Source organism: Corylus avellana, chromosome 10, assembly GCF_965113065.1.
Source record: "Corylus avellana chromosome 10, dhCorAvel1.hap1.2, whole genome shotgun sequence".
NCBI lineage: Eukaryota > Viridiplantae > Streptophyta > Magnoliopsida > Fagales > Betulaceae > Corylus > Corylus avellana.
In genome coordinates, this window is record NC_142499.1 from 998013 (window position 1) to 1024633 (window position 26621).

The following is a 26621-nucleotide window of genomic DNA, read 5'->3' on the forward strand; positions in this document are numbered from 1 at the left end:
AGTCGATGTAATATGAACCAACAGGCGATCGCTACTCGTGAAACCAACCACGAATAAAAAATTGCAATTACATTTTGTCATGTTCAAGTTCCATATACAAGACTCTGGAAGCAAACACACGTTCCTTAGATCTCTACCGCCAAATGAGCGCTAATGCTCCAATCGGACGAGTGGAAATGATTGACTCATAGATTGGAGCAGTAGGGAAGGCGCAGGGAATAGTAACTCTTTTGTTTACGTTATAAAAGATTGCGTGTTTAGCTCGGTCGTCAACGGTCTTACCGACAACTTTGCTTTCTGCAGAGTTAGAATTGGATTTTTCTGACTGCCTTTGTTTTCTTTGCCCTTTATTTAATTTTCTCTTCATTTCTTAAAAGCAAACCATTTTTTTTTGTCTGTGTGTGGATATTCCGACTGTATTTAGTAATGAAAAAATACTTTTAAAAGTATAAGATAAAAAATAAATATGGATAAACTGCAACTTTTATTACAGTTTATGTGATTGATTCCTCAACCACTAACTAATTAAATTGACAAATTACATTCTATACTTTATTATTTTACTAATTATAGAGTGTCCCATCAGTTTGTATGAAAATTTAGGATTTAAATGTTATTTTGGTCCATCGGTTTAAAAAATTATCACACATGATGTACGGGGTTGTCTAATTAATAGAATTAGTCCTTCTTTTTTTTCATCTATGTTTCGTCCAAAAATTAATGAAATACTATGTCAAAACCTCTTAGGATCCAACAAGTTTCTCATTCATCTTCTGGCCACGTCATTATTATTATTATTATTTTAAAAAAAGAAAGAAAGGGAGACCACCCTTGCTTGCCACCGGCGGGAAAGATCCCACCCTTCGGCGAGATCTTTGCCACCCACTAGGGTTGGGATCTCCAGTGTCATTGGCAAGTTGAGGTGATCTCTCATGTTATTTATTTATTACATAATGATATGGTGTTGAGGGCACATGGTAGATAATGAAAAATCTTGATGTAACGAGCCCTTAAATTTTTAGACAGAACATAAACAGAGGGATTAGCTCTATTAATTAGACAAGTTAAGTATCATATGTGATAATTTCTTAAACCAACGTTACTATTTGATAATGGCATTAAGCGTCTTCAAGGGGTAACTTAATCGGTTGTGAACCACGGCTTATGAAAATGTGGTCATTATTTCGAATTTCCTTTCCCTTTCTTTGCATGAACATATATAAAAAAATAATAATAATAAATAAAAAAAAAGATAATGGCATTAAGCACAAACACCCAAATACCGTAGCCTACTAGAAAAACTTGTAGTAAAAACCATAGCGGTAATTTATGATATTTTTATATATTGTTTTTATTGTAAGCAATTAAATTTATCCATATCCATGAATGATTGAATCTTGTCCTCAAATCTCAATATTGATAATAATAAAAAAAATTCATTTACTTACAAGATTTTTTATAAATACAAGTGCTTATGTTTACCAATGATTGACTCACTAAATCTCATCCTTGATCCTCTCAATCATAAAATCTTTTTTCGTTTGGTCATGTTTTCTTGATATTAAAAAAGGAAAAAAGAAATGTCCATATGCTTATGAAAATGGAAAATGTTAAAAACACATCTATTTTGTTCAATTTTGGGCCAACTTTTACTTTATTTTTTAATTTAAAAAATAACGAAATTAGAAATAAAAAAAATTTATAAAGCAATAATTTTTATTTTGGTATTTTTTTTTTAAAATAAAAACTATATTTTGCTTCAGAAACATTTTTCTTATTTTTTAATTTAAAAAATAACAAAATTAAAAATTAAAAAGTTTCAGTATCAATAATTTTTATTTTGGTCATTCTTTTATTTGGTATTTTTTAAAAAAATAAAATTATATTTTTCTTCATAATAATGACCATTTTTTTAGGTATAAAAACTTTTTTAATTTTTAATTTTTTTTAAAAAATTAAAAAATAAAAAAAATTGGTCAAAATTAGGTCTAAGTTAAGGTTGTATCATTCCTATACGAAAATTTAAATCCGACACACCTGTTTTTGTCTTTTTCATTCATCTTTTTTCAACTCCCGTTTTCTTGTCATATAAGAATTGGTCACATTAAATGAGATGTGACACTAGAGAAAAAAATAATAAATAAATAAATAAAAGAAAGAGCTAGATGCCCTTTTTACCTATAGGTGCCTTGCTTCATTTATCTACTTTGCAAAAAAAATAATATATATTTCTTTTTCTTTTATAAATTATTATTGTTATTGTGAAAGAAAGCAAATTAGAGTTCGGATTTGAAATAGGTCCGGAAACGTAAGAGATGTGAACTTTATTTTGTGTAGCTTAATATAATAAAAAAGCATTATTTTATGGCGGGTTTATAGCTTTTACAGCACAGCACCAGTTCAGTTTGACTGCATATTTAATCCTGTTTTGGAGACTTCCATAAAGCCACCTTATAATTACTCTCTTCTTTTTTTTTATACACAATGCCCAAGATAGGACCTCTATCTGCTATTACACAATTACCCTTCCAATTGCAACTGCAATTCCATAGAGGTCCTCTTGAGTCATGGCTCCCTTTTTTTTTTCTCTTAAAAAAAAAAAGCAACAACAAAAACAAAACCTAAAATAGGTGAACAAGATTAAAGAGGTTGACAAATGACAATGACACCACTAGCGGGAACAATAAGAATGGAGGAGAGGAAGGAAATGAGAATGTTTCCTTGACATGTAGAATCGGTCTGGGCTATATGTAGGCCAATTTGTACAGAAAATGGTTGCTTGCTTTAAGGACGGGTTGACAACGCTACATTAAAAAAAAAAAATAATAATAATAATAGTGTCATAACGGATTAACTATATCAATTTTACGTCCATTGAATTATAATGTTTTAAATGGTTTTATTTTTGTTTATTTTGGTATATGACTAAAAAACTACTTAAAATATGACATCTCATTTAATGTTAAATAAGTATGAAAAATAACATTACTCTTTTATTATTATTATTTTCCAAAATGACCAATATAAAATAAGATTTAATATGAGGCGGGCTTCACATATAAACAACTCAAATTGCCAATTCTAAGAACTTATATAATTTTAATAATTATTCTAACCTAACTTGATAGAAATTTCTGTCCTTCATTTTAATAATTTCATAACTTGTTTGTTAAATATTTTTTTCTTCGGATTTCACTTAGGTGCTAAAAAAAAATCACTACAACAATCGGCATACGTGACTTTTAAATTTACTAATGAATTTTGATTTACTGATAATTTTAAAAGTTATATCACATTTTGGAGGACTCAATAATAACTCTAATTCTTCTTATATCATTATTTGAAAGATAGTGGGAATAAAATTAAATTTAGATCGAGCACCAAAGCCAAATCTCTTTCTTTCCTTGGATCAAAAGTTTTAGAATAATTTTTTTTGTTGTCACTTACCATCAATCTTTTTTTTTTCTTCTTTCTTTTTTAAGATCCTGAGAGAGAATCATTTTTATTTCTTTAGAATATATTAACTCATTCCCTTCAATCCATTTGTGAAATTATTTTCCCTTTTCTTGTGTAATATGCAGAATTTATTTTAATTGATATCCTAATCAAAAGGGAAAAGGAAAAAAAAAAAAAACGAAGAGAAATTTTTTTAATTAATTTTTGATAGTTCAATATTTGTTCTTATTTCAATTTTATAAAAAGTAAAATCAATCTATTTAACTCATTAGGTCAAATGAAAAATTGAACATATCATTATTTATCTTTAAAATTGATAATTAAAATATTCAGAAATTAGAATCTCTTTAACTAAATATGTAGATATCTTTTCTTTATCATTGCCATATAAGCAAACATTACTTTAAAGTATTCTAATTGGGTGGGCTTTATTACTTATAAAATGATTTTTTTTTTTAAATGGGTTATAATCAAAATGTGTTATTGTAATCTAATGATTATTCTTTTCATTATTAGTGTGAAAGTATAATATCCAATCATTATTATCAGTGTCTCATGTTCTTAAATGTTTTTTTTTTAATATATATTCTTAAATGTTATACTTTCACAATAATAAAAAAGTTATTAATATTTGACAGCAAATAAAAAACTGTCATTTTTTATTTTTTATTTTTTCCAATTAGAGGGGTAATTTGGGTATCTCGAAAAAGATAGGCATTATGGTAATTGTGCTTATAGGCTACTGTGAAGTCCAGACAAGAAAATGGCACCAGTTTTTCTCAGTCATTTTCTTCTCTTCCAACCATGAATGGAGGGAAGTTTTTATGAAATCTCCCACCAAAGTTAAAAAAGCTACAGCAAGCCCTTCCATGCACCCATTTGTGGCGCCATTTGCAGAACACCCACTTTGTTCAAAACTTCTCTTCGTCTTTCCTTAACTTCCTCTTCTAGAAACCAAAAACAAAACAAGAGAAAACAGCACCTATTTCTCCTGTTCAAACAAACGTAGTTTAATGGAAGAGAAGGAGAACACGTTTTCTGGGTCGACCGGAAACTCGGACACGGACTCACCCCCGGCCCCGTTGAGCCACGTGGCGCCACCCCAGGTGGTGGTGAACATGGCCGTGGACACAAGCCTTGGTGTAACAACAACGACAGCGACAACCACAACAACAACGATGAATACGGCAACAAGTACGACACCAGGGAGTGGTGAGTTGTTTGGGAAGAAGAAGAGAGGGAGGCCAAGGAAGTACGACGCAGATGGAAACCTGAGGCTGTCGTATACGGTGCCACCGCCTCCAGGATTTGCTTTATCGCCTTCTTCGCCTCATCCTTCTGAGTACTCTTCCAAAAGGGGACGCGGCAGGCCTGCTGGCACGGGAAACTGGCAGCTTCTTGCTTCTTTAGGTGAGTTTGAGGAAAGTACAGCTGGGTTTGTGGTGGTAGGGTCAGTGATGTGTACTGTTTGGTTGCTGAGAAAATGTAGGAAAATAAAGAGAGATTTATTAAGATTTTGTGGTTGATATCATTTACTTCGCACCTTCCTTTTGTTGTTCAACAAAGATCGACATACGCACCCAAAAAAGATTTATCCTTTTTCTCTTTAAATGTTGTTTTATTTTTTCTATTTTGGGTTTATGGAAATTTTGTACAATGAAACATAAAGAAATTTCTCACAAACCGGTACGGGTTAACTAAGGTTCATTAAGGTAAATTGGTTTAATTAGTGGTCTGTTTGGGATCTTAATTTTAATTTGACATAAAACTATGCTAGCAACTTACCTACTGAGCGAGGCTGGTTTTGGTTTGTTTGAGGGAAAATAAATGAGGCTTTATTTCTGGACATGAAAATTAGGGTTCTGGTTTGTATGAAACATTTTGTTGTCTAACATATGTTTGTAACATTATGAACGAAGGAAACATGATAAATTGTTGAATCTTATGGCCTGACAATATTGTAAACATGATTTCTGTGTCCTTTGTCTAATAGATTAGATGATGCTTGATTTTTCAATATAGGCATACATGATACACCGTTTCGTTGTTTTAGCTTAATTTATCTTACATGTGGGCTTCTGATCTGTGAAGGTGAATTGTTTGCGAACACAGCAGGAGGGGACTTCACACCGCATGTGGTTACTGTCAATACTGGGGAGGTAATGTATTAGATAAAATGGTGATAATAAAATACTACTTGAGGATCTTTGTGCCAATCCTGATTGTCTTTTGTTTACCTAATAGAGTCTCTGCTTTGTGGCTTGCAGGATGTTGCAGGAAAAATTCTTTCCTTTGCTCATAAGGGTCCTCGAGGAATATGTGTTCTCTCTGCCAATGGAGCTGTTTCAAATGTTACAATTCGCCAACCAGGTTCTTCTGGTGGAATCTTGACATATGAGGCATGTTCCCTGATTTGTGCTTTTTTATGTCATTTTCTCTTGCACTTTTGTTGAATTCCGGCTCGTAAATTGGAACGTGTGATTATCTGTTATAATATAAACCAGATTTGGATATATGGTCTGAGTATTTGTTTGTGCACAGCCATATCAAGAGCGATGTTGGTTCTAGAGTTTCTTCTTTGTATGCATTCATGACCACCTATTCCATATTGTATGTTTGAGCAAGTGCAGGCTGAGTATTTCAGAATAGGGAATGGCATAATTTATCTATGAACGTATTTGCTCTCTTGAAGAGTGGTTGGGCCAGTGAGGTTTTTTGCTCTTTCCTGTGAGGAGGAATAGCTGGGTCAAAACTATGCACTTTTTCCCACTACTCTATCATCTACTTTCTTAGTGCTTGAGAAAATTATTTCTTAAGAATGCATTATCAGAAATAACCCGTTAGTTCAGAGCTAGAGAAGCTATTTTTCCCCTAACTTGCAAGTAATTAAACACACTCAACGCACGTATTATCTCAGTCAAAACACTTCCAGATCTGTGTGTATTTAGTTTCCAAACCTTTTGAACTTAATTGACTTAATGTACAATTTTGAGACCCATATTTATAAGTTATAATGTCTAAATCCCTTTCCAAACAGCCATATTATTAAGAAGAAAGCTGATCGTTTGTAGCGCTGTAATCAAACAGAATGTTGCCTAGTTGGGTTTCACTTGACAAAAGTATTAGTCGAGCTTTAGAAGACTCTTTGAGCTCGGCTTTGGCTAAATTCAGCCTAGTTTGAACTTGGCTCGAGCTCGACTCCATTAAACCAAATGAGTCGAGCTCAAGCTTGAGCAAATTTGAGCTCCAGTTGAAAGAAAAAAAAAGAAGTTAGAAGTAGGGCTAAAAGTTAACAACATAATTTCATCTTTCAATTAAGAAACAGATCTGAAACAACGATAACATCATTCATTATTTCTTGGGCCTATCAAATAAAAAATTGTAGGGATTGTTATTATTATAAGTGGAAGAGAGCTACAAAAATTAAATTGATGTCTTGTGATTGATTATATCATATTCTTTTAGTGATATGCTTAGTTAATAAAGATATTTTTTAATGATTATGAGTATGACTATAATTACAAGTCTTAAATTCTATGTCTTATATATCTTTTTAAACAAGCATCATTCTCTCACTAGGAACTTTTTGAGGACTAAAACACACTGACATTTCTTATGTTCTCAAACTATTTAACAAAAAAACAAGTAATTATTGATTTAAATAAAAATCTTGAAAAAAATATAATGGATATTTTTTTTTAAGCGTAACACTTGAAAAATTATCTTAGATATCTCACCTCTTGTATTTAATAAGACTGGTTATTACTTCTTAAAAATAAATAAAAATCTCCTCTTGTAATTTCTTTTTACAATATAATTATTTTAAAAGAAAAAATAAATAGCAATTGTTCTACTGATGTGACATTACATGGTATTGTTTTAGGAAATAAATCAGAACAATATTTTGTTAAAAAATATTTTTAGAAAACAATTTTTCTGTGTGTGTGTGTGTGTGTATATATATTACAGCCCTAGTCATCTAATATGATTGCACTGATAATAATTTTTATACATAACTCATGTTTTAGCTTGTTGCTTCATCTTACAAGCTGAATATAGTCTATTTTATGGTGGATAAACAGTAAACTTTGACTGGAAGAATTTTCAGTTTGATATCTTTTTTATTTTGTATATAAGTAAATCTGTCTTATTAAAAGCACATAGGGGTGCAACTCAAGTACACGGAGTATATATTTGAAAAACTGCCAAGATTGTGGTGGGTGTTGTTTTTTCTCATCTTTTTATCAGTTTGAAAGGAGCTTGCTTATATTGTTGTTGCAGTGCAAAATACCGGGGTTTGTTGCATGTTTTTCTTCTAGAGTTCGATTTTATGGAGCCTGCAGAAAAGCATGATGGCACCAATATCTCTAGTAGAATATCATGTGGAAACCTTGATATAGGCCTATTTTGTTGTGTCTGAAAACAAAATTTGTGGTTTCTGCTCCATGCAATTGTTTGTCTGTTGATGATTTTATACTGCTTATTGATGGACTTGATTTTCCAACATCCTTCAAATATTTAATCCAAAAAGCTTCTTGCAGGGCCGATTTGAGATATTGTCTTTATCTGGGTCATTTTCAGTCACTGATAATGGTGGTGTCAGAAGTAGGACTGGGGGATTAAGTGTTTCATTGGCTGGGCCTGATGGTCGTGTAATAGGTGGTGGCATTGCTGGTTTACTAATGGCTGCTGGCCCTATCCAAGTAAGGCATTTCTTTAAATTTCATTTTAATTACTAAAATATTTCTTATTACGATTTCATCATTTGATATATATATATATAACTTAATATTGAATCAACATCTGTTTAGTAGCTTTGAGGTTATCATATTTTATGAAGTGTTGCCTCCAAATATGGTTGCAATTAGAGAGCAGGATTTTCAGAAACTATTTATGAGAATAGACTAATAAAAAACTATTTACAAGAACATTCTAAGTATCTAGATCCTTGTTCTGCCCAATATGAAGCATATATCACTGCACTCAATCTGTGCTATGTTATGTGGTCGAAACAGTCTCCTAGGGTGTATGAACAAATTAATGGCAAGAGCTGGCCTGGAAAAGAAGAAAAAGAGATGCAATGGCATCGACAATGATGTACTTCTCACTCTAAGTCCAAAAAGAAATATGCAGTTTACACAGCTTTGATACAATTTATCTTTTTTTATAAAGATAATAAACTATTGAAGCCACATATACCGACAACTATATTTGTTGTGCTTGATTTACCAGATTGTTGTTGGAAGCTTCATGCCAAATGGTTACAAGGCACATAAAAGGAAGCACCATCGAGAACATACCATGATACCCCCAATCTCAGGCGCTCTTGAAATGGTAACAGCTGCAAGACCTATCTCACAATCAAAACCTGATGGTCAGATCATTTCCACTCCTACACCATTACAAGGTGAAAACCATGCAGAACCAGATAACGGCACACACGATAAACTGAACACAATTGCCGCCCCGAACGGTGCTGGTTGGAATGGCTCAGAGCCAAACTCAGAGCAGAGACCATCTCCTGACATCAATGTCTCCGCATGTGTTGAATAGAATCTTAGGTAGGCTTACTACTGATGTTATTTGTTATCTTCCAAATCTAATTTTTGCAAATTAGTGGATTGTTTTCATTTCAGATGTATCTAAGAGACTTGGAGGCTGAAGTGATAAGACTTGAGTAATTACTGTTGTAACAAATTAATTTAACATTTTCAACAATTTCATTCTAAAGATTAAGAATCAGTAACCGATGCAGCTGCAGAAATTTATCTTGAAATGCTATTGAAGCATTTGATCAGGAAAATACAAATCATTTACTTGTACCTTTAAATATGTTATCATTTGCTCATGACACTATTCTGTTCGTGATGTGTTTGTATGCAATTGAAATGGTCTGCGAAATGAAACAGTACTCAGCATAGAAATGTGCCAAACATGGGTATGTTTGTTTAAATTTTTATTTTCTGTTCTAATAATAAAAGCATCAACAACCCAAAATATAAATACTAATAAAAACAATCAGTTTTTATTTTTATATCAACATCTGTTCACAATCATCTCCTGCGATAGTTTCATGATCGTTATCGTCGTACCATACGCAACAAGCGTTTCAGTAGTTCAATTCTTCAGAAAATGGCTGATAATTCTGGAATAGTTGTAAGGTACTTATTGCATACTGCCCAAACGGGCGTTATTTCACAGGTAACCTGTAGGACTAGTGGTGGAGATTAGAAGGAAATTTTATTTTAAAAATTCAACTAAACCTAAGATCTGAGACGGAGCTAGAAATTATTATGGCTAGAAATTATTATAGTCCAGTACTACAGCAGCCACTATCTGTCAAAAATAATACCCTCATCAACTACCTGTAAAAACACACGCATAAATTCTTCAGTCATGATTAAACAGTCCAAGGCCCTTTTCAGATTCCATCTACTTACCAATACATAAATTAATTATTGACTTAAAAAAAAGTCCATAAACTTGCGTTGGAGAAAGAAGGCGGATACTGTGGCAAATTTCTACTCACTCCCCTAGGCCTGCAGAAGATCCTATTCTCAGTCACTATATGTACATCGCTGCTATTATCTCCTCTGTCATGCCATACACGACAGAAATCTCGTGCGTCTTGTTCATCGTCGCCATAGTCATCATACCAGTCGTCATAATCATATCCTGCGTCTTGTTCATGGTCGCTATAGTCATAATGCAAGCCACAATCATCTCGATCTCCTGCCTCTTCTTCAGTGTTGCTAGAGTCATACCATTCATCTCCGTCATCTTCGTCAGACCACGCATTAATTTCCTGCCACCTTTGCTAATAAGGGAATAGAAAAGGTTTCAATTAATGGAATAACAAGTAGCCGTTTTGTAGATGGCTTATGTTAGTTCTTGTGTTGGCTTAATTCAGTTCCAAAATGCAGATGCTACTGTTCACAGCTCAAACACTGATATAGAATGCTCAGAATCCAATCTCCACCGTTCATAATGTAGATTCATATGTTATGAACGTCCCTGCAAAATTTCAGCTCAATCGGACCACAAACGCCCATCGATCGGAGTTGTTGATCAAGACTGGACAGGCCGGGTCCGGACCGCAATTCCCCGGGTCCGGACCTCATTTCCAGAAACTAAAATCTTGCTCCGCGAAGCCGTGTCCGGACCGCCCATTAACATGTCCGGACACCCCGTAAGTTTTAGGCCCAAAAACATGATTTTAAGGGGGTTAGGTCTAGGGTTTTGTCGGGGGTATATATACATCATTATAGAAGAGAGAAGCACGAATTTTCACCCCCAGAGAGTTCGTGTGAGGCTGTGCTTGAGTGATTATTTTGTTGTGAGCCAAATTGATTCCTCTTAGAGGATTTTTGTTAGTATTGATTGTGTGCTTAATTGAAGTCTATCGGAAGGGTCCGATAAAGGAGAATCACGTTGAAGAAGATTGTGAGCGAGGAGACAAGTTGGAGGCTTGTCGATCTTACAGAGTCAAGGTCTTGCAAAGGGTTGTAAGTGTTCCTAGTGTCTGTAATCTCTGGATAATCTTTTGATAGTGATTTCCTGGGTTTGGCTGCTCCCGAGAGGTTTTACTTTTAGAACGTTTTCTAAAAGGTTTCCTCTTCGTCACCAAAATCTTTGTGTGTGATTGTTCATATTTTGGTGAATGTTTGTTTTGATATATATCTGTTAATTCCGCATAAAATTGTGATATTTATCTGTTTAGAATTTTTCAGCTTATATAGCTGAAAGTTGCCAACTTTTGGGTTTCTGTCATTAACTACAACGGATAGAGAATGTGGAAGTAGTTCCAACTTCCAAGAGCTATTTGGGTTTCTGTCATTATTTACACTTGGTTTGGTGATTCTACCTCTTGGAAGTAGTTCCATGGCGTATTGGTTATTGTGGTAATTAAGTGGTTTCTGGGGGGAGCATTGAGATGATCAAAATTTGGTTCAAACAAAGATAAACATGTTTAAACGATACATATCCTCAACACAATTAATGGAAGTTGCATACTCACCAGCCACCAGGAATTACTTGGCTTCAAAAATAATAATTGAGCAAAATATAAAATGTAATTCGAAAATGTTTTTGAAATTCGCAAAATGCATATCGAAGAAAGATTAAGAATCAGTGACCATTGAAGCCGCAGAAATTTACCTTGAAATGCTATGGAAGCATTTGATTAGGAAAATATTAGAATTTTGTAAGATCATTTACTTGTTCTTTTGGATATATATGTTATAATTTGCTCAAGTAACTATTCTGTTTGGAGAAGTGCTGGAGAGCTAAAGAGTAGGAGCCAAAATTTTTTCCAAATTGATGTGGCAAAAATTTTAAACACCTTAGATCGGTTGTTTAGAATTTATTTTTTATTTTGTATTTCATTTTAAAATTCTTGTCACGTCAGTTTGAAAATTTTTTTGACTCTACTCTTTAGCTTTCTAATACTTCTCTTCTGTTCGTGATAAGTTTGCATGCAAGTAAAATTGTGGCAAAGTGAATTTGGGCTTGATATTGCTGAAGATTGAAACAAATTTTTGTTATGTTCTCAATAGAAACATTATCAAACAACCTAAAATAAAAAATACTTTTATAAACACACAATTTTCACATTTATATCATAGTAGAACATTTTTTTTCCAAAAACACATTAACCCGTCACTAAAACGAGCCATGATATGGTAAATATAGAGTAGCAGAGACTGCTCTCCTACTTTCAACATACAAACAGAATTTACTATGAAGTCCAGATAGCACACGGTGAAAAGTCTCTGAAATTGATTTGATCACGATCTTTCCTGTAGCTCATTCCTTGTGAAAATGGCGAATAACCCCCGAATAGAACTCCCAATCAGAATGTAATGGGGTTATTGCAGGCTGCCCAAATGGATGTTATTTCACATAAGAAGGAACATCATCTGCATCCGCCAGGCCTTCCAAGTACAGCCGCAGGGCACCTCCAGGACCTAATGGACAACATTATAACGAAATTTTAATTCAAAAATTCAATTGAAATTCCTAAGATATCAATAAAGCATGGTCCTTTTTTGGGTGTCAACATGGATATAAAATTATATAGGTGAATCTCAATTCAATCCATCTAATTAAATATGTTAAATTCCTCAATCATAACTAGCTAACTTTGTGTTAGGTTTATGTCAGCCCGACATTGTCAGGTTTTGTTTTTTTCGAAACATGAAATTCATTTAATTAAACAGGTTAGACCCTCTAACCCTAACTTGCTAATTTTATATTGAGTTCATGTCGGATTCGTGAATCGTGTCAAAAACGGTTAAGTAGTTTGATGTATCTCACCTAAAGCCGTATCACCAACTTGGTCAGTCTTGTACTCGTTGGGAAATATTGCTGTATGAGGCTGCAGGAAAAAAAAAAAAAAATTTAAATTAAATAAGAAACTAAGTTATAGTAAACTCGAAAACCATTAGAAGACGGTGATTATATTTACAGGGTTTAGCAAGGCCTTATATGGATTGTCATCTATCAGCAGCGTGTTTGATGCAGAATATTGAATACTGAACTTCTGTAGCTTGTTAAACTCTTTGAAAAAGATGGGCTTCTTCTTGTTCTCCAAGGACTTAAACCCAGAATCTGTGCATTCAACTTGGTCCTAGAAAATCCAATTTAACAAAATATAAAAATTTTACAAACAAAGAGAGAGAGATAGATAGAAAGAGAGAGAGAGAGAGAGAGAGGGGAAGATACTTAGCTATTTATTTATTTATTTGATACTTAGCTATTTAATTCATTAAAACACATGCTCAAATTCTTTATACATACCCATGCAAATAAAAGCTTGCTTTTCAATCCTTTCATTATACAGTCCAAGGCGCTGTCCAGATACCATCTACGTACCATACAGATGAGTTAGAAACACTAAGTACATTATCAAAAATGCAAAATATAAGAAACTTGGACAGAGAGGAAAAAAAAATTGGACAAAGTTTTCTCGTAAAATTCTTCCAAATCAGTCTGTTATACTGAAATACATGTACTTCTCACATACTCTATTAAAAATGCACGTAAGGAAAAAAAAAAGCATGTGATATTTTAGACACATGTTAGTTTAATAGATTGAAGTAGAGTTTAATTGTGGGTTGATTATACTCACTCCTTTGCAGAAGACCATATTCCCACTTCAAATTTTTCAAGGCAAAATTTCATGAATTCTTCACAGTAAGGCCTCTTGTAAACTGGGAGAGAAAGTGATCATTAGCTGCAACAGTTCAACATAACGGCTTAAAAGTAAAGACAAGGATTAGTTAATCTGACCTAAAATGCTTCCATAGAATGCATCAGGGTAGCGAGATCTTGGAATGTCGGACACGTCACGTTTGCAAACCCTGTGACAAAGCAGGCCTCCTAGGCCCAGAACAAGAAGCTTCTTTCTAGGACCAACGTTGTTCAACTTCTGTAGTGCGAGGAACCAATTGTTTCCTGTGTCTTCTTCAGCATCACTCTGCTCATTACATACTCCTTTGTTTTTCAAGTTGGTAATCCTTCCCGCCATCTAATAGTTTATGTTGTCAAGCAGAGCTTGCTCTGTTGAATCAGCCGTGAAACAGAGTAATGAAGAACAGAGGAGAGAAAAGAAGAGAAGAAGTAGAATGGAGGACAGAAGAAGATTGGAGAAGATTGAACAAGTTGAGAGAGAGAACTGTAAAGATGTATTCTCTGTATATTCAATCTTAATGATTACAATGAATGAATTCAACTTATATACTCGGTTACATTGATAACAAGAATGTATGACTAACTAAACTAACTAAACTAACTTCAAGTCAGACTAATTAAGATATTTTTTGATACCCAGATATCAGTTTGCTATAATTGAAAACCGCATAGAATTGGAAAGCATTAGAATTTACAAAGTATGTTACTTCTAGTTGAGTATTGGAATCTTCCTTACAAGTTTATAGTATAAAGATCACAATAATTATTCATATGAATTGTCAGTAATTTGGACAAATAATGTGAAAAATCTCATATAAAACATGTTCAAATAAATTTTACACTGTTTAACTGTCCAAATTTGTAAGCTCATTAAGCTAGCTGCACAATAATCTCAAAGATAATGACAATTTTAGACATATTGGGGAGACAAATACCCCATGGGACTCTCCTTGTGATTGATTGATTGATTGGTTTATACATGTAACTGTAAAACACAAAAGCTTAAATAGGCTCTGTATTAAAATATAGTGCGATCTATCAAGATCTGTAATTAAGATATCAGTAAAACACAGGAAAAGGGGAGAATTTTGACAGGCCACATACCATGAATCGCTTGTCAAGGTTGGAAATCACAGCAGCTAAAAGGAAAGTGAACTTCCATCACAATATATACTCCCCAAAAGTTGGCCATGGGTTAAAGAGAACTCAAAATTAGTGGTAAAGGAATGTCACTTGATTGGCAGTTCAGTTTTTATAGTTAGTTTATCGTTGACTTGTTAGTTCTTGTGTTGGCTTAATTCAGTTCTAAAATGCAGATGTTACTGTTCATGGCTCAAACACTGATATAGAATGCTCAGAATCCAATCTCCACCGTTCATAATTTAGATTTATGTGTTATGAACGTCCCTGCAAAATTTCAGCTCAATCGGACCACAAACGCCCATCGATCGGGGCTGTTGATGAAGACTGGACAGGCTGGGTCCGGACCGCAATTCCCCGGGTCCGGACCTCATTTCCAGAAACTAGAATCTTGCTCCGCAAAGCCGTGTCCGGACCGCCCATTAACAGGTCCGGACCCCCCGTAAGTTTTAGGCCCAAAAACGTGTTTTTAAGTGGGTTAGGTCTAGGGTTTTGTCGGGGATATATATACATCATTATAGAAGAGAGAGACACGAATTTTCACCCCCAGAGAGTTCGTGTGAGGCTGTGCTTGAGTGATTATTTTGTTGTGAGCCAAATTGATTCCTCTTAGAGGATTTTTGTTAGTTTTGATTGTGTGCTTAATTGAAGTCTATCGGAAGGGTCCGATAAAGGAGAATCACGTTGAAGAAGATTGTGAGCAAGGAGACGGGTTGTAGGCTTGTCGATCTTACAGAGCCAAGGTCTTGCAAAGGGTTGTAAGTGTTCCTAGTGTCTGTAATCTCTAGATAATCTTTTGATAGTGATTTCCTGGGTTTGGCTGCCCCGGAGAGGTTTTACTTTTAGAACGTTTTCTAAAAGGTTTCCTCTTCGTCACCAAAATCTTTGTGTGTGATTGTTCATATTTTGGTGAATGTTTGTTTTGATATTTATCTGATTAGAATTTTTCAGACCACAATAATGTGAATGCTAAAAGCCTATTTAGTATTTATTCTTGCATTGCCCACAAGATTGGAATGTCTATAAAAGATGAAGAAACGAAAGACAACTAGACAGGAATTTGTACCTAAAAGGCTTCCATAGGACCCATCAGGATTGGGAAGAGAGCTGGAAGTCTATAATGTGAATGCTAAAAGCCTATTTAGTATTTATTCTTGCATTGCCCACAAGATTGGAATGTCTATAAAAGATGAAGAAACGAAAGACAACTAGACAGGAATTTGTACCTAAAAGGCTTCCATAGGACCCATCAGGATTGGGAAGAGAGCTGGAAGTAGGGGTGTAAACGAGCCGAGCTTGAGCGAGCTTCCCTTGTTCAGGCTTGGCTCGTTTAAATTTTACTCGAGCTCGAGTTCGAGTCGAGCTTAAGGGCAAGCCAAAAAAATCGAGCTCGAGCTAATAATAAGTCGAGCCGAGCCAGCTCGCGAGCTGGCTCTTATATTTAATGTTTTTGTTTTTAATTTTTTTTTTAACTTCAAGTACTCTTAAACGGCTTAAGAAGTTAGTTTGCATATGAGTATTTGCTTAGCCTGACTAGTCGAGTATGGAGCCTGAGTCAATACAGCAAGGCATTTGGTTTCAAAGATAGAAGATATGCATCCTTTTATAGATAAGCAAACTTGAAGATTGATGTTTTCTTAACAATGTGGGACAAGTTAACATGTTGCATTCAAACTGCATTGGGACAACACCCCCTACAAAAAAATATTTTTTTAACGTTTCTCTCTCAATCCGCCTCACCAGTCACAACGGATCTTCCACTTAAACTCTCATTTTTCACTCTCTCACTCTCACTCACCAGACAGGTAGTGATAGTGTTTGGGTCTGTTTGATTCTTCAATAGTTTATGCCTTTCGCAATCTCCCTCAATAGTTTCTGTTTGATTCTTCTTCCTTTTGTTTGGATATGCTCTAATTGAATCGAGGTCTTTTTAATGATTGCTCTCTCTCTCTTTGATCACGAAGGATCTAGAATTTTCCATTCTCTAACGCTTAAATATAAATGCAATTTTAAGGTTTTAATAATTATGAGATTTATAATTAATTATGTATTACTTAGTTTATATATATATATATACACACTCGAGCTTATAAGAGCTGTTCACGAGCTTAGCCGAGTCGAGCCGAGCTTGCTTCATTTAATATTCGAGCTACGATTTGTGTTCATGAAGTGCTTCATTTAATATTCGAGTCGAGCACGAGCCGAGCCCGAACTTGCTCGCGAGACGCTTCGCTCACTTAACAGCCCTAGCTGGAAGTCTATAATGTGAATGCTAAAAGCCTATTTAGTATTTATTCTTGCATTGCCCACAAGATTGGAATGTCTATAAAAGATGAAGAAACGAAAGACAACTAGACAGGAATTTGTACCTAAAAGGCTTCCATAGGACCCATCAGGATTGGGAAGAGAGCTGGAAGTCTTTTAATTATCTACGCAATTAATTATTTTGGACTTAATTTAATTTTTTTTGTCAATAATTTAAGTCCAAAATAATACACATTGCGTAGATAATTAAATTATTGACAAAAAAAAAAAAAAAACCGAGAAGAAACCAAACTAGCCATATCAATTGAATTGTTCCGTTAAAACACATGCTTAAATTCTTTACAATCCTTTCATTAAACAGACCATATTTGATATTCCCACTTCAAATTCTTTAAAGAAAAATTTCATTCTTCTTCCTAATAATCTAAAGCATCAAGGTACAAATCATCCATTGCGATATTTAAATTATCACAATAGTCACACCACCATAGGTCAAAATCATCCCATAGACAACCAAAATCATCTACTACGTCAGTTTCTTCAAAGCCATAGTCATACAACAGACCACCAAAATCATCTGCTGCGGTAGTTTCTTCATCAAAATAGTCACCCCAACCACAATCACCATCTGGCTCATCGCTAGAGTCGTACTAACCGATTGCCATCTTTGCTAATACGAGACTAATAGAAAAAGGGTTGATTTGAATAAGAAATAGGGGGTTTTGCAGATGGGTTATTTATATAGTAGAAGGTTGCCAACTTTTGGGCTTCTGTAATTAACTACAACGGATGGTTTCCCCGTAATTAAGTGGTTTCTGGGGGGAGCATTGAGATTATCAAAATTTGGTTCAGACAGAGATAAACATGTTTAAACGAAACGATACATATCCTCAATATAATTAATGGAAGTTTTAATTTCATATTAGTTAATTTTTTAAAAAAAAATTCGACAAGTTAAACAAAATGCCAATCATAGAAAACATGCATAGACATTAAGTGCTTGATGAAACAAAAGCAATCACACTAGAGCAAGCTATGATATTTTTAATTTAAACTTAGTACAGATAACATAAGATAGAAAAGATCTCAGAAATGTATTTCCTTGTGATCCGTTTCAGTAGTTTGTTCATTCCTTGTGAAAATGGCTGATAATCCTGGAATAGTACTCCCAATCAGAATGAGCAGAGGTTATTGCAGACTTCCCAAACGGATGTTCTTTCACATAAGAAGGAATATCATCTGCATGGGCCAGTCCTTCCAAGTACACACGAAGATCACCACTGGGACCTAGCACAGGAGATTACAAGGAAGTTTACTTTCAAAAATCCAACTTAAGCATTAATTATAAGATATCATTAAGGAATAGTACTGGTTTTATGTTCTTAATTACCTAATGCAGTATCACCAACTTGGTCAGCTATGTATTTATTCGGAAATATTGCAGTATGAGGCTGCAGAAAAATTCAAAACAAGAAACTTTAATATAAGAAACTCAAATTACAGTAAACACTAAAAAGCTTTGGAAGAGATTGATTATATTACAGGGTTCAGCAAGGTCTTGTATGGAGTATCATCTATCAGCAATGTGTTTGATTCTGAATAGTGTTCATAGAAATTCCAAATTTTGTTCAACTCTTTCAAAAAAATTGGCTTGTCCTTCTTCTCCAAGGTCTTGAACCCAGAATCAGTGCATTGAGATTGGTCCTACAAAGTCCAAAATAATTAATTAGCAAGATATTTAGATTAAGAGAGAAAACAAGAAAGAACATTATTATTTATACATACCCAAATAAATAAAAGCTTGCTTTTCAAACCTTTCATTATAGAGTCCAAGGTGCTGTTCAGATACCATCTATGACCAATGCAGACGACTTAAAATTAGTACATAAGCAAAAATGCAAAACATAAGAAACTTCAATGCATTCTGTGGCTTAGTGAGTTAGTTTTACTCACCTCGTTGCAGAAGACCATATTCCCACTTCAAAATTTTCAAAGCAAAATTCAATGAACTCTTCATAATGAGGCCTCTTGTAAACTGAACAAAACAGAGATTTTGATAAATGATTAGCTGCAACAGAACATGAAGGCAAAATAATACCTTAAAATAATAAAGACAAGGTTATATACTTAAAATGCTTCCAGGGGATGCATCAGCATTGCGAAATGTTGGGATGCTGGACTCGTCAAGACGGTGTACCCTGTGGCACAGCAAGCCTCCAACGTCAAGAACAAGAAGTTTCTTTCTAGGAAGAAGGGTAAGCTTCTCTAGTGACAGGCTACAATCAAGATCATCTCCTGCGTCTTGTTTATCATCGCTGTGGTTAGAACATGCAAATTTGTTTTTCATGTTCGTGATCTTTTCTGCCATCTTCGCTTGTATGAACAGAATGGAAAATGTTTGATTGGAATAAGAAAAGAAAAATATTATCTTGCATGGTACATATTTGCGACAGACCAAGCTAATTAAGAAAAGAAAAAATATTTTCAGATCAATCCATTGATGACAATAATTTTTAAAAAATAAGTCAATCTATTCAATCAATATCAATATGAATTTTAACTAACAGCCAGTGCTAACAACAGTAACTAGCCCAGATGGAAATCAAAAATCCATATCTGTGGCTGTGTAAACTCTTCCTTCTTCTTCTCTGTCTTCAAATTAATTTCAGTACAACTTCTCAATTGAAGTGAATACGAAGCAGAACTGTAACATTTTGAGACTTTTAGCATAAACAGGAAATATAATGATACATACAGACAGACAGACTACTGCACAAATTTATTAACGAAAATCAACAGGAAATATCAAGTAAACAGAGGAAAAACAGAGGATTACAAGAGTTTAGGAAATTAGGACTGTGACTCACCTTGATTTTGATTTTTCTAAGAACCCCGCCGGACCCAAAAGGAACAAAAGTTATGGAGAGTGCTCAGAGAGGGAGAGAATAAGAGATGGAGGCTATGGAAATTATGGAATGGTGGATGGAGGCTATGGAGCAGGTAGGAGAAGGAATATATATTTCTTTTTTAAGGTACTGGTAACTTGGGTAAAAGTAGGAGAATTTTTTTTTTTTTAGAGTGCCGTGTCAGTGTGGAACAAGTTTGGAGAAAAGCAAAAAAAATTTTTTTTTTTCTTAAATCACAGCACCCCTAAAGCACAACGCGGCTCCGCTACTGCTGCCACTATCACGTCAATCTGGTATAACGAGTGTAGGATGGAGTGTATTATATAGTGTTAGAACAGTTTTTGATATGGTGTGGACTACGCACTTTTCGGGGCCTTCTATATCTGCAATATGTTGTCATACACTCCAAAATTGTTACAAAAGAACAAGAGTGTCACTCCAATGCATAAGTCAGTTCTATGGAGAAAAGTAATATTATGCACAAAACTTGAGAAATTAGTTCCATATCTTCGTACTCTTGAGGGTGAGAGATTATAAGATATTTCAAGATACTTTTGTATCTTGTGTAGGGTCTATTTATAGGCTGAAGAATTAAGGTAGACTTGACTAGTTCTCCTTATTTGAGTTGATTTGAGAGTCGACTGAGTTGGAGTTGGACTTGAGCTCCTACTCTAATTCAAGACTTTGAGTAAGATTTTGTAGCCCAGATTATTTCAATAGAGCCCACTTACATTATATCTCATGCTATTTAATTAATAGCTCTGTAGGCTTATTATTGGCCCTAAGGCCCAAAATCTAATGCACTTGTAGTGCACTACTCATTGGTTAATGAATGGTTTCGGGATCAAAATCATCTCTATTTCCTTTTATCTATAAGATTTTGTTTTGTGACATCTAATAGTATATATAATTATTTAAAACTTTTAAATGATGTGACCGCATATAAACTATTACATCTTGCGATTTTGAGGACTACTTCAAAGCGACAGTTTAATTAAAAATTGTCTTCAAAGTGGAGAGAAACTTTATATCAAGTAACAATTTGCAGTTAATTTCTAGGTTGCCTTTTGTGTTCTTAGCGATTTGATAAATAAAAATGAAAATCAAATGCTACTATATTGACTTTCACACGAAACAAGCAGGCCGTGGAGACTCCAGTGAATAGGATGACCTTTGAATCGGCTATGATTATAATGATTTGGTCCTGTTGAGGCCCATATATGGCTGCAAGCATTTGGGCCTCATTCAAGTTGGACGATTCATGGGCTATGGGCCGGCACCCAATAGCCGAGTCGACGACGTGTAACCATAAAAATAAAACCCTAATTTTCCATGGCGGCGACCACACAAGCAGCCCTTCTAAAACTTTTTGTCATTCTCAGCCGTCCGATTACGTCCAACGACATGGATCAAACCCATTGAACCACCTATAAATAACCCTCGTAAGCACCAAACAAACACAATAAGGGCTTAGGGTTTCTCTGTCATCTTCGCCGTCTTCTAGGATTTCCTCTGTTTTCCCTTCTTGGTTACCCTGGCCTCTCTTCTATTTTTAAGTTCTCTTTGAACTGTGTTTTGATTCTTTTGAAATTGGTTATAGATTTTATATTTCGATTTTGTTTTCTTGTTGCATTTCGTTTCGGATCCGCTGAGAATACGTGACAGGGGATTATGATCCAATCCCTTACTTAATTAGGAGCATACTATACGGTGTTTGCAAATTCCTAAGTTAATGTCACAAAGCAATTACTGTTGACGCTGATGGTCCTCCCAATTCTGTTGGGAGAGCTCCTCCGTTGACGGGTGTCTCATATTCCATTGTCTTGTGGAGTAGCGTCGCTGCCTTTACCACGTAGAACTGGCCATGAGACATACATTCAGTATATCTTTCTACTTTGATTTATTCTTGATTTTGATTTTGCTATTCTGAGTCTTTATTACCGATATTTGGTACCTTCGCAATGTTGTTTTTTGTTTTTGCTGTGTCTTATTGTCAATTTTTTTGTTTGATCTGTTTTTTCGGGTTTGCGATTATTGGCTTCTTTAAGTAATTAGAATTAGTAAGGCTTATTCAAAAGAACTCAATAAGGCTTGGTCGTTTTATTGTTCTCACCCAAAGCATCATCACCTACTTGGTCAGTCTTGTGAACTTGTACTCAATGGGAAATATTGATGTATGAGGCTGCAAGAAAAAAACAATTAAATAAGATACACAATTAACTTGGTATTATACTCTAAAACCATTCGTAGATAGTGGTTATGTTACAGGGTTTAGTAAGGCCTTGTATGGATTGTCATCAATCAGCAAAGTGTTTGATGCAGAATATTGGATTCTGCGATTATCTGCAAGTTTCTTCAACTCTTTCAAAAAGATGGGCTTGCGCTTGTTCTCTTAGGCCTTAAACCCAGAATCAGTACATTCCTCTTGATCCTACAAAATCCAATTTAACAAAATATAAAGATTTTACACACAAAGTGAGAGAGAGAGGGAGAGAGAGAGAGAACTACCAACCTTGCTTACCCAAGCAAACAGAAGCTTGCTTCTCAATCCTTTCATTATGCAGTTCAAGGCGCTGTCCAAATACCATCTACTTGCCAATACAGATTACTTAAAATTAGAACATCAGCAAAACTTCTAAACAAAAGAAACTTCAAGAAATTTCATGAAATCTTCACAATAGGGCCTCTAGTGAACTGAAGGAGGAAGAAATTATGACTTATGATTAAAGAAAATTGAAGAATAATTACATCATAACATAAAGACAAGAAATTTCTACCAAAAAAGCTTCCATAGGCCGCATCAGCTTTGCTAAATCTTGTTCTTGACCAACCACGACGGTGTACCCTGTGGCATATATAGCAAACCTCCAAGGCCAAGAACAGGAAGTTTCTTCCTAGGGCCAATGTTCAACGTCTCTAGCGATAGGCCACAATCATCTTCTGCGTCGTCTTGTTCATCATTGCTAGAGTCATTACATATACTTTTGTCTTTCAAGAAACCTCTTCTGCCATCTTAATTTGCTAATACCAGAAAAGAAAAGGTTTGCAGATCAATGAGTTATATAAATAGCAGAAGGTTGCCAACTTTCGGGCTTCTGTCATTAACAGATTAACTACTACTCAAGGTTTTCCAAGCAAAGCGATGAGGCCATTGGCTTTTACACGTTGTTTGGTGATTCTACTTTTTCAAAGTAGTTCCATCGCGCATTGGCAAATGTGGTAATTAAGTGGCTTCGCGGGGAGCATTGAGATTATCAAAATTTGGTTCAAACAAAGAAAAACATGTTTGAAACGATGCATATCCTCGATCTACACAATCGAAGTTGTATACCTAGAATAACTTTGCTTGTGTGAACATGTAAATTTATGATTGGAAATGCTAGGTGTTCTTTTAGTGTTCTCCCAACTGTAATATGACTTTTAAGATTACCGTTGAATTTGAGATTATTATTATTGACTTTTAATCTATTGGTGATTTTAAAAGTCACATTACAGTTGAGAGAACACTAAGAGAACATTAGAAGAATACCATGCATTTTTCATTTATGATACTATCATACTAGAAAAAGGTTAGGCTTTAACGTAATGTTGAATGATTAACTGTTGGTTCAGATCAATTGTACTCTTTCTGAACTGATTTTTTTTAAAAAAAACTTATTCGGAGAAAATTATTCATATTATTTTATAAAATTGTTATATGTTCTTTGAATTTATGAAAATGCAAATTATTAAAAAAAAAACAAAAGAGCATGTGTCCATTACATTAAAAAGACATGATAATTTTACAGATTTGGTTAAAAAAATTATTTCAACTCAGTTTGAAAGTAAAATTCTTTCTATACCATTCATAATGACTTGACCAACTTCCAAAAATTTAAAACTGAAGAAGGTAATCAACGTCTTTGGTGGAACATAATCGATGCCTCTATTTCCAGTAAAGTAGAGATGAATTATTTTATAATCTAGATTAACTTGTACAGTATTTAACAATGTATATGGATTGCCACATCATTTAAATTTTTTAAATAATGTTAAACCATGTTACTTACATGTACACAGTTAGATATTATAAAATTTAATTTAAACCATGAGACATACATGCATTCATTATATCTTTCTACATTGATTTGTTCTTGTTTTTATTTTGTCGTGTATCGAACATTTGTTACCTTCGCAGTCTTGTTTTTGATTTTGCTGTGTCATTAGATCGTTCGAGTTTCATTGCTTTACAAATGTCATCGCATAAGACCTTAAGATCACCAGTAATTGAAAATTTTAAGCCAATAAAAAATAAAAAGGATAATTACTTAATTAGTATTTTAATATTTATTTAAAAAATCGAATATTACTAATGAATATAAAATTCAATATTAATTAATTCAAAATCAAATTGATTTTCAATAATAATTTATTTGCGCTGAGGAAGGAGAAGATGGACATACATATGGGAATCATCAGCACTTAGCCATCCAAAAGGTGCTTAACATTAATTAAATTCCACATGTGAAACAAAATGCTAAGCATAGATTAATACATAGGGATTTTAATAGAGCAGCACTAGCTTATTTCAACATAAAAAAGAGAGATAGGACTTCTTTCCTAAGGCAGCACGATGGGAAAAGCCTCTGAAACATAATTGCTTATGACCTTTAAGGTAGCTCAATCCTCCAGTAAATGGCGAATAATTTCGGAATAGAAATCCCAATCAGAGTGAGTAGGGGTTATTGCAGGCTACCCAAAAGGATGATCTTTCACATAAGAAGGAACATCATCTGCATCCGACAGTCCTTCCAAGTACAGACGAAGATCACCTCTAGGACCTAATGCACATTATTATATGCAACATAAATTAAGAAATTCAACTGAAATCCAAAGATATAAATAAATCAAAATTATTTATTTGTTCTCTCACCTAAAGAATCATCACCAACTTGGTCAGTCTCGTACTCGTTGGGAAATATTGCTGTATGAGGCTGCAGGAATTAAAAAAAAAATTGCATCAAATACACTGTATAAACAATTAAGTTGTATTAAACACTAAGACCTTATGAAGATAAAGGTTATAAATTACAGGGTTTAGCAAGGCCTTGTATGGATTGCCATCAATGAGCAACGTGTTTGTTGCAGAATATTGAATTCTGAGCTTCTCCAGCTTCTTTAACTCTTTCAAAAAGACGGGCTTTCTCTTGTTCTCCAATGTCTTAAACCCAGAATCCGTGCATTCATCTTGGTCCTACAAAATCCAATTTAACAAAATATGATGTTAAGAACAAAGAGAAAGATCGATAGAGTGAGAGAAGTACAAATTAAAGATTACTTACCCAAGCAAAAACAAGCTTGCTTTTCAAACCTTTCATTATAGAGTCCAAGGCACTGTCAAGATTCCATCTACTTACCAATACAGAGATTACTTAAAATAAGTAAATCAGCAAAAATGCTAAACATAAGAAACTTGAATGGAAAAAAAGAAATGCAAATTCTGTGCATGGCTTATTAATTTCTACTCACTCCCTTGCAGAAGACCATATTCCCACTTCAAAATTTTCAAGGCAAAATTCCATGAATTCTTCACAATAGGGCCTCTTGTAAACTGAAGGAGGAAGAAGTTTCGATTAATGATTAGCGCTGGAACGTACAGTGAACAACGAGGAATAATCACACGATAACTTAAAGACGGGAATTTCTAGCTACCAAAAAAGTTTCCATAGGAGACATCAGATTTGCCATATCTTGTCATTGACCAGACACGACGGTGTACCCTGTGGCATAGCAAGCCTCCAAGGCCAAGAACAAGAAGTTTCTTTCTAGGACCAATGTTCAACTTCTCTAGTGAAAGGCCACAATCATCTCCAGCGTATTCTTCATCATCGCTAGAGAGATACCATTCATCTTCGCTTGATGAAAAACAAATATTATCAAATCGTCCCATCTTTTGCTATAACGAGAAAAGAAAAGGGTTGATTTGAATAAGAAATAGGGGGTTTTGCAGATGGGTTATTTATATAGCAGAAGGTTGCCAACTTTTGGGCTTCTCTCATTAACTACGTACAACGGATGGTTTTCCAAGGTTCAGGTTTATAGAAAGTGATGAGCCTATTGCCTTAGGCTTTTACACTTGGTTTGGTGATTCTACCTCTTGGAGGTAGTTCCATGGCGTATTGGTTAATTAATGTGGTAATTAAATGGTTTCTGGGCCGAGCATCGAGATCAAAATTTGGTTCAAACAAAGAAAAACATGATTAAACGAAACGATACATATCCTCAACACAATTAATTAATGGAAGTTGTGTGCCAGGAATAACTCCGCTTCAAAATTTATGATACTATTTTGCTTTTGAAATTCACAAAATGCATATTGAATGATCAACTGTAGCGTTTTGGACTGAGTTTTTTTCTAAATTGGGTCAGAGAAAATTATTCTACATATTCTTTGAAAATCTGAAAACACATACTATTAAAAAATAAAACATATACTTATCGTAAGGCACTTGTCTATGACATTAATTAAAAAGGCACATAGTGGAAGGGGCAAAGCTTATGCTCAACACGGCATGCCATTGGGAAGCAAAACATGTTAGAAGAACTGGCAACGAGACTGCTCACTATCTTGCAAGGTTTGCTTTGAGTTGTAATGAGGAGCAATCTTGATATCTAGAATGCCCT

General features: G+C 34.3%; 4 protein-coding genes and 1 pseudogene across 5 annotated transcripts; 1 reads left to right on the plus strand and 4 right to left on the minus strand.

The window, feature by feature from the left end:
* Positions 1-4234: 4234 nt before the first annotated feature.
* On the plus strand, positions 4235-9305 carry LOC132161869 (AT-hook motif nuclear-localized protein 7). The gene is made up of 5 exons (XM_059572078.2): positions 4235-4866; positions 5548-5615; positions 5724-5855; positions 7998-8159; positions 8689-9305. The coding sequence occupies exons 1-5, from the start codon at positions 4470-4472 to the stop codon at positions 9007-9009; spliced, it is 1080 nt and encodes a 359-aa protein (XP_059428061.1). The 5' UTR covers positions 4235-4469; the 3' UTR covers positions 9010-9305.
* Positions 9306-12034: 2729 nt separating this feature from the next.
* Positions 12035-14847, minus strand: LOC148583220 (uncharacterized). Its single transcript, XM_088511295.1, has 7 exons — positions 14752-14847; positions 13747-13984; positions 13586-13667; positions 13255-13321; positions 12923-13084; positions 12772-12832; positions 12035-12422 (listed from the first exon to the last, which is right to left on the minus strand). Exons 1-7 carry the CDS (start codon positions 14752-14754, stop codon positions 12349-12351), a joined length of 687 nt encoding a protein of 228 aa, XP_088367421.1. The 5' UTR covers positions 14755-14847; the 3' UTR covers positions 12035-12348.
* Positions 14848-18052: 3205 nt separating this feature from the next.
* Positions 18053-20044, minus strand: LOC132191644 (uncharacterized). Of its 2 annotated transcripts, none has more exons than XM_088511297.1 (7): positions 19920-20044; positions 19180-19420; positions 19006-19087; positions 18838-18904; positions 18595-18756; positions 18443-18503; positions 18053-18339 (listed from the first exon to the last, which is right to left on the minus strand). In XM_088511297.1, exons 2-7 carry the CDS (start codon positions 19418-19420, stop codon positions 18179-18181), a joined length of 774 nt encoding a protein of 257 aa, XP_088367423.1. In that variant the 5' UTR covers positions 19920-20044; the 3' UTR covers positions 18053-18178. The 2 variants fall into 2 exon arrangements, with proteins under 2 accessions (XP_088367423.1, XP_088367424.1); XM_088511298.1 differs by having other exon boundaries at positions 19180-19425.
* Positions 20045-22086: 2042 nt separating this feature from the next.
* On the minus strand, positions 22087-24180 carry LOC132191645 (uncharacterized; annotated as a pseudogene).
* A 462-nt stretch (positions 24181-24642) lies between these two features.
* Positions 24643-25538, minus strand: LOC132191325 (uncharacterized). The gene is made up of 5 exons (XM_059606277.2): positions 25467-25538; positions 25280-25346; positions 25030-25191; positions 24871-24931; positions 24643-24778 (listed from the first exon to the last, which is right to left on the minus strand). The coding sequence occupies exons 1-5, from the start codon at positions 25517-25519 to the stop codon at positions 24690-24692; spliced, it is 432 nt and encodes a 143-aa protein (XP_059462260.2). The 5' UTR covers positions 25520-25538; the 3' UTR covers positions 24643-24689.
* Between the last annotated feature and the right edge of the window lie 1083 nt (positions 25539-26621).

Excerpts from the sequence above, each read along its gene's own strand:
- LOC132191325 (XM_059606277.2), bottom strand. The coding sequence starts at position 25,519 with ATGGAATTTTGCCTTGAAAATTTTGAAGTGGGAATATGGTCTTCTGCA. Across the intron at positions 25,347-25,466 it reads ATATGGTCTTCTGCAAGGGA|ATGGAATCTTGACAGTGCCT; the intron begins GTGAGTAGAAAT and ends ATTGGTAAGTAG. Across the intron at positions 24,932-25,029 it reads ACAAGGCCTTGCTAAACCCT|CCTCATACAGCAATATTTCC; the intron begins GTAATTTATAAC and ends TAATTCCTGCAG.
- LOC132191644 (XM_088511297.1), bottom strand. The coding sequence starts at position 19,420 with ATGGCAGAAAAGATCACGAACATGAAAAACAAATTTGCATGTTCTAAC. Across the intron at positions 18,905-19,005 it reads ATATGGTCTTCTGCAACGAG|ATGGTATCTGAACAGCACCT; the intron begins GTGAGTAAAACT and ends CATTGGTCATAG. Across the intron at positions 18,340-18,442 it reads AGTTGGTGATACTGCATTAG|GTCCCAGTGGTGATCTTCGT; the intron begins GTAATTAAGAAC and ends CTCCTGTGCTAG.
- LOC132161869 (XM_059572078.2), top strand. The coding sequence starts at position 4,470 with ATGGAAGAGAAGGAGAACACGTTTTCTGGGTCGACCGGAAACTCGGAC. Across the intron at positions 5,856-7,997 it reads GTGGAATCTTGACATATGAG|GGCCGATTTGAGATATTGTC; the intron begins GCATGTTCCCTG and ends AGCTTCTTGCAG. Across the intron at positions 8,160-8,688 it reads TGGCTGCTGGCCCTATCCAA|ATTGTTGTTGGAAGCTTCAT; the intron begins GTAAGGCATTTC and ends TTGATTTACCAG.
- LOC148583220 (XM_088511295.1), bottom strand. Across the intron at positions 13,668-13,746 it reads ATTCTATGGAAGCATTTTAG|TTTACAAGAGGCCTTACTGT; the intron begins GTCAGATTAACT and ends TTTCTCTCCCAG. Across the intron at positions 13,085-13,254 it reads GCAAGCTTTTATTTGCATGG|GACCAAGTTGAATGCACAGA; the intron begins GTATGTATAAAG and ends TGGATTTTCTAG.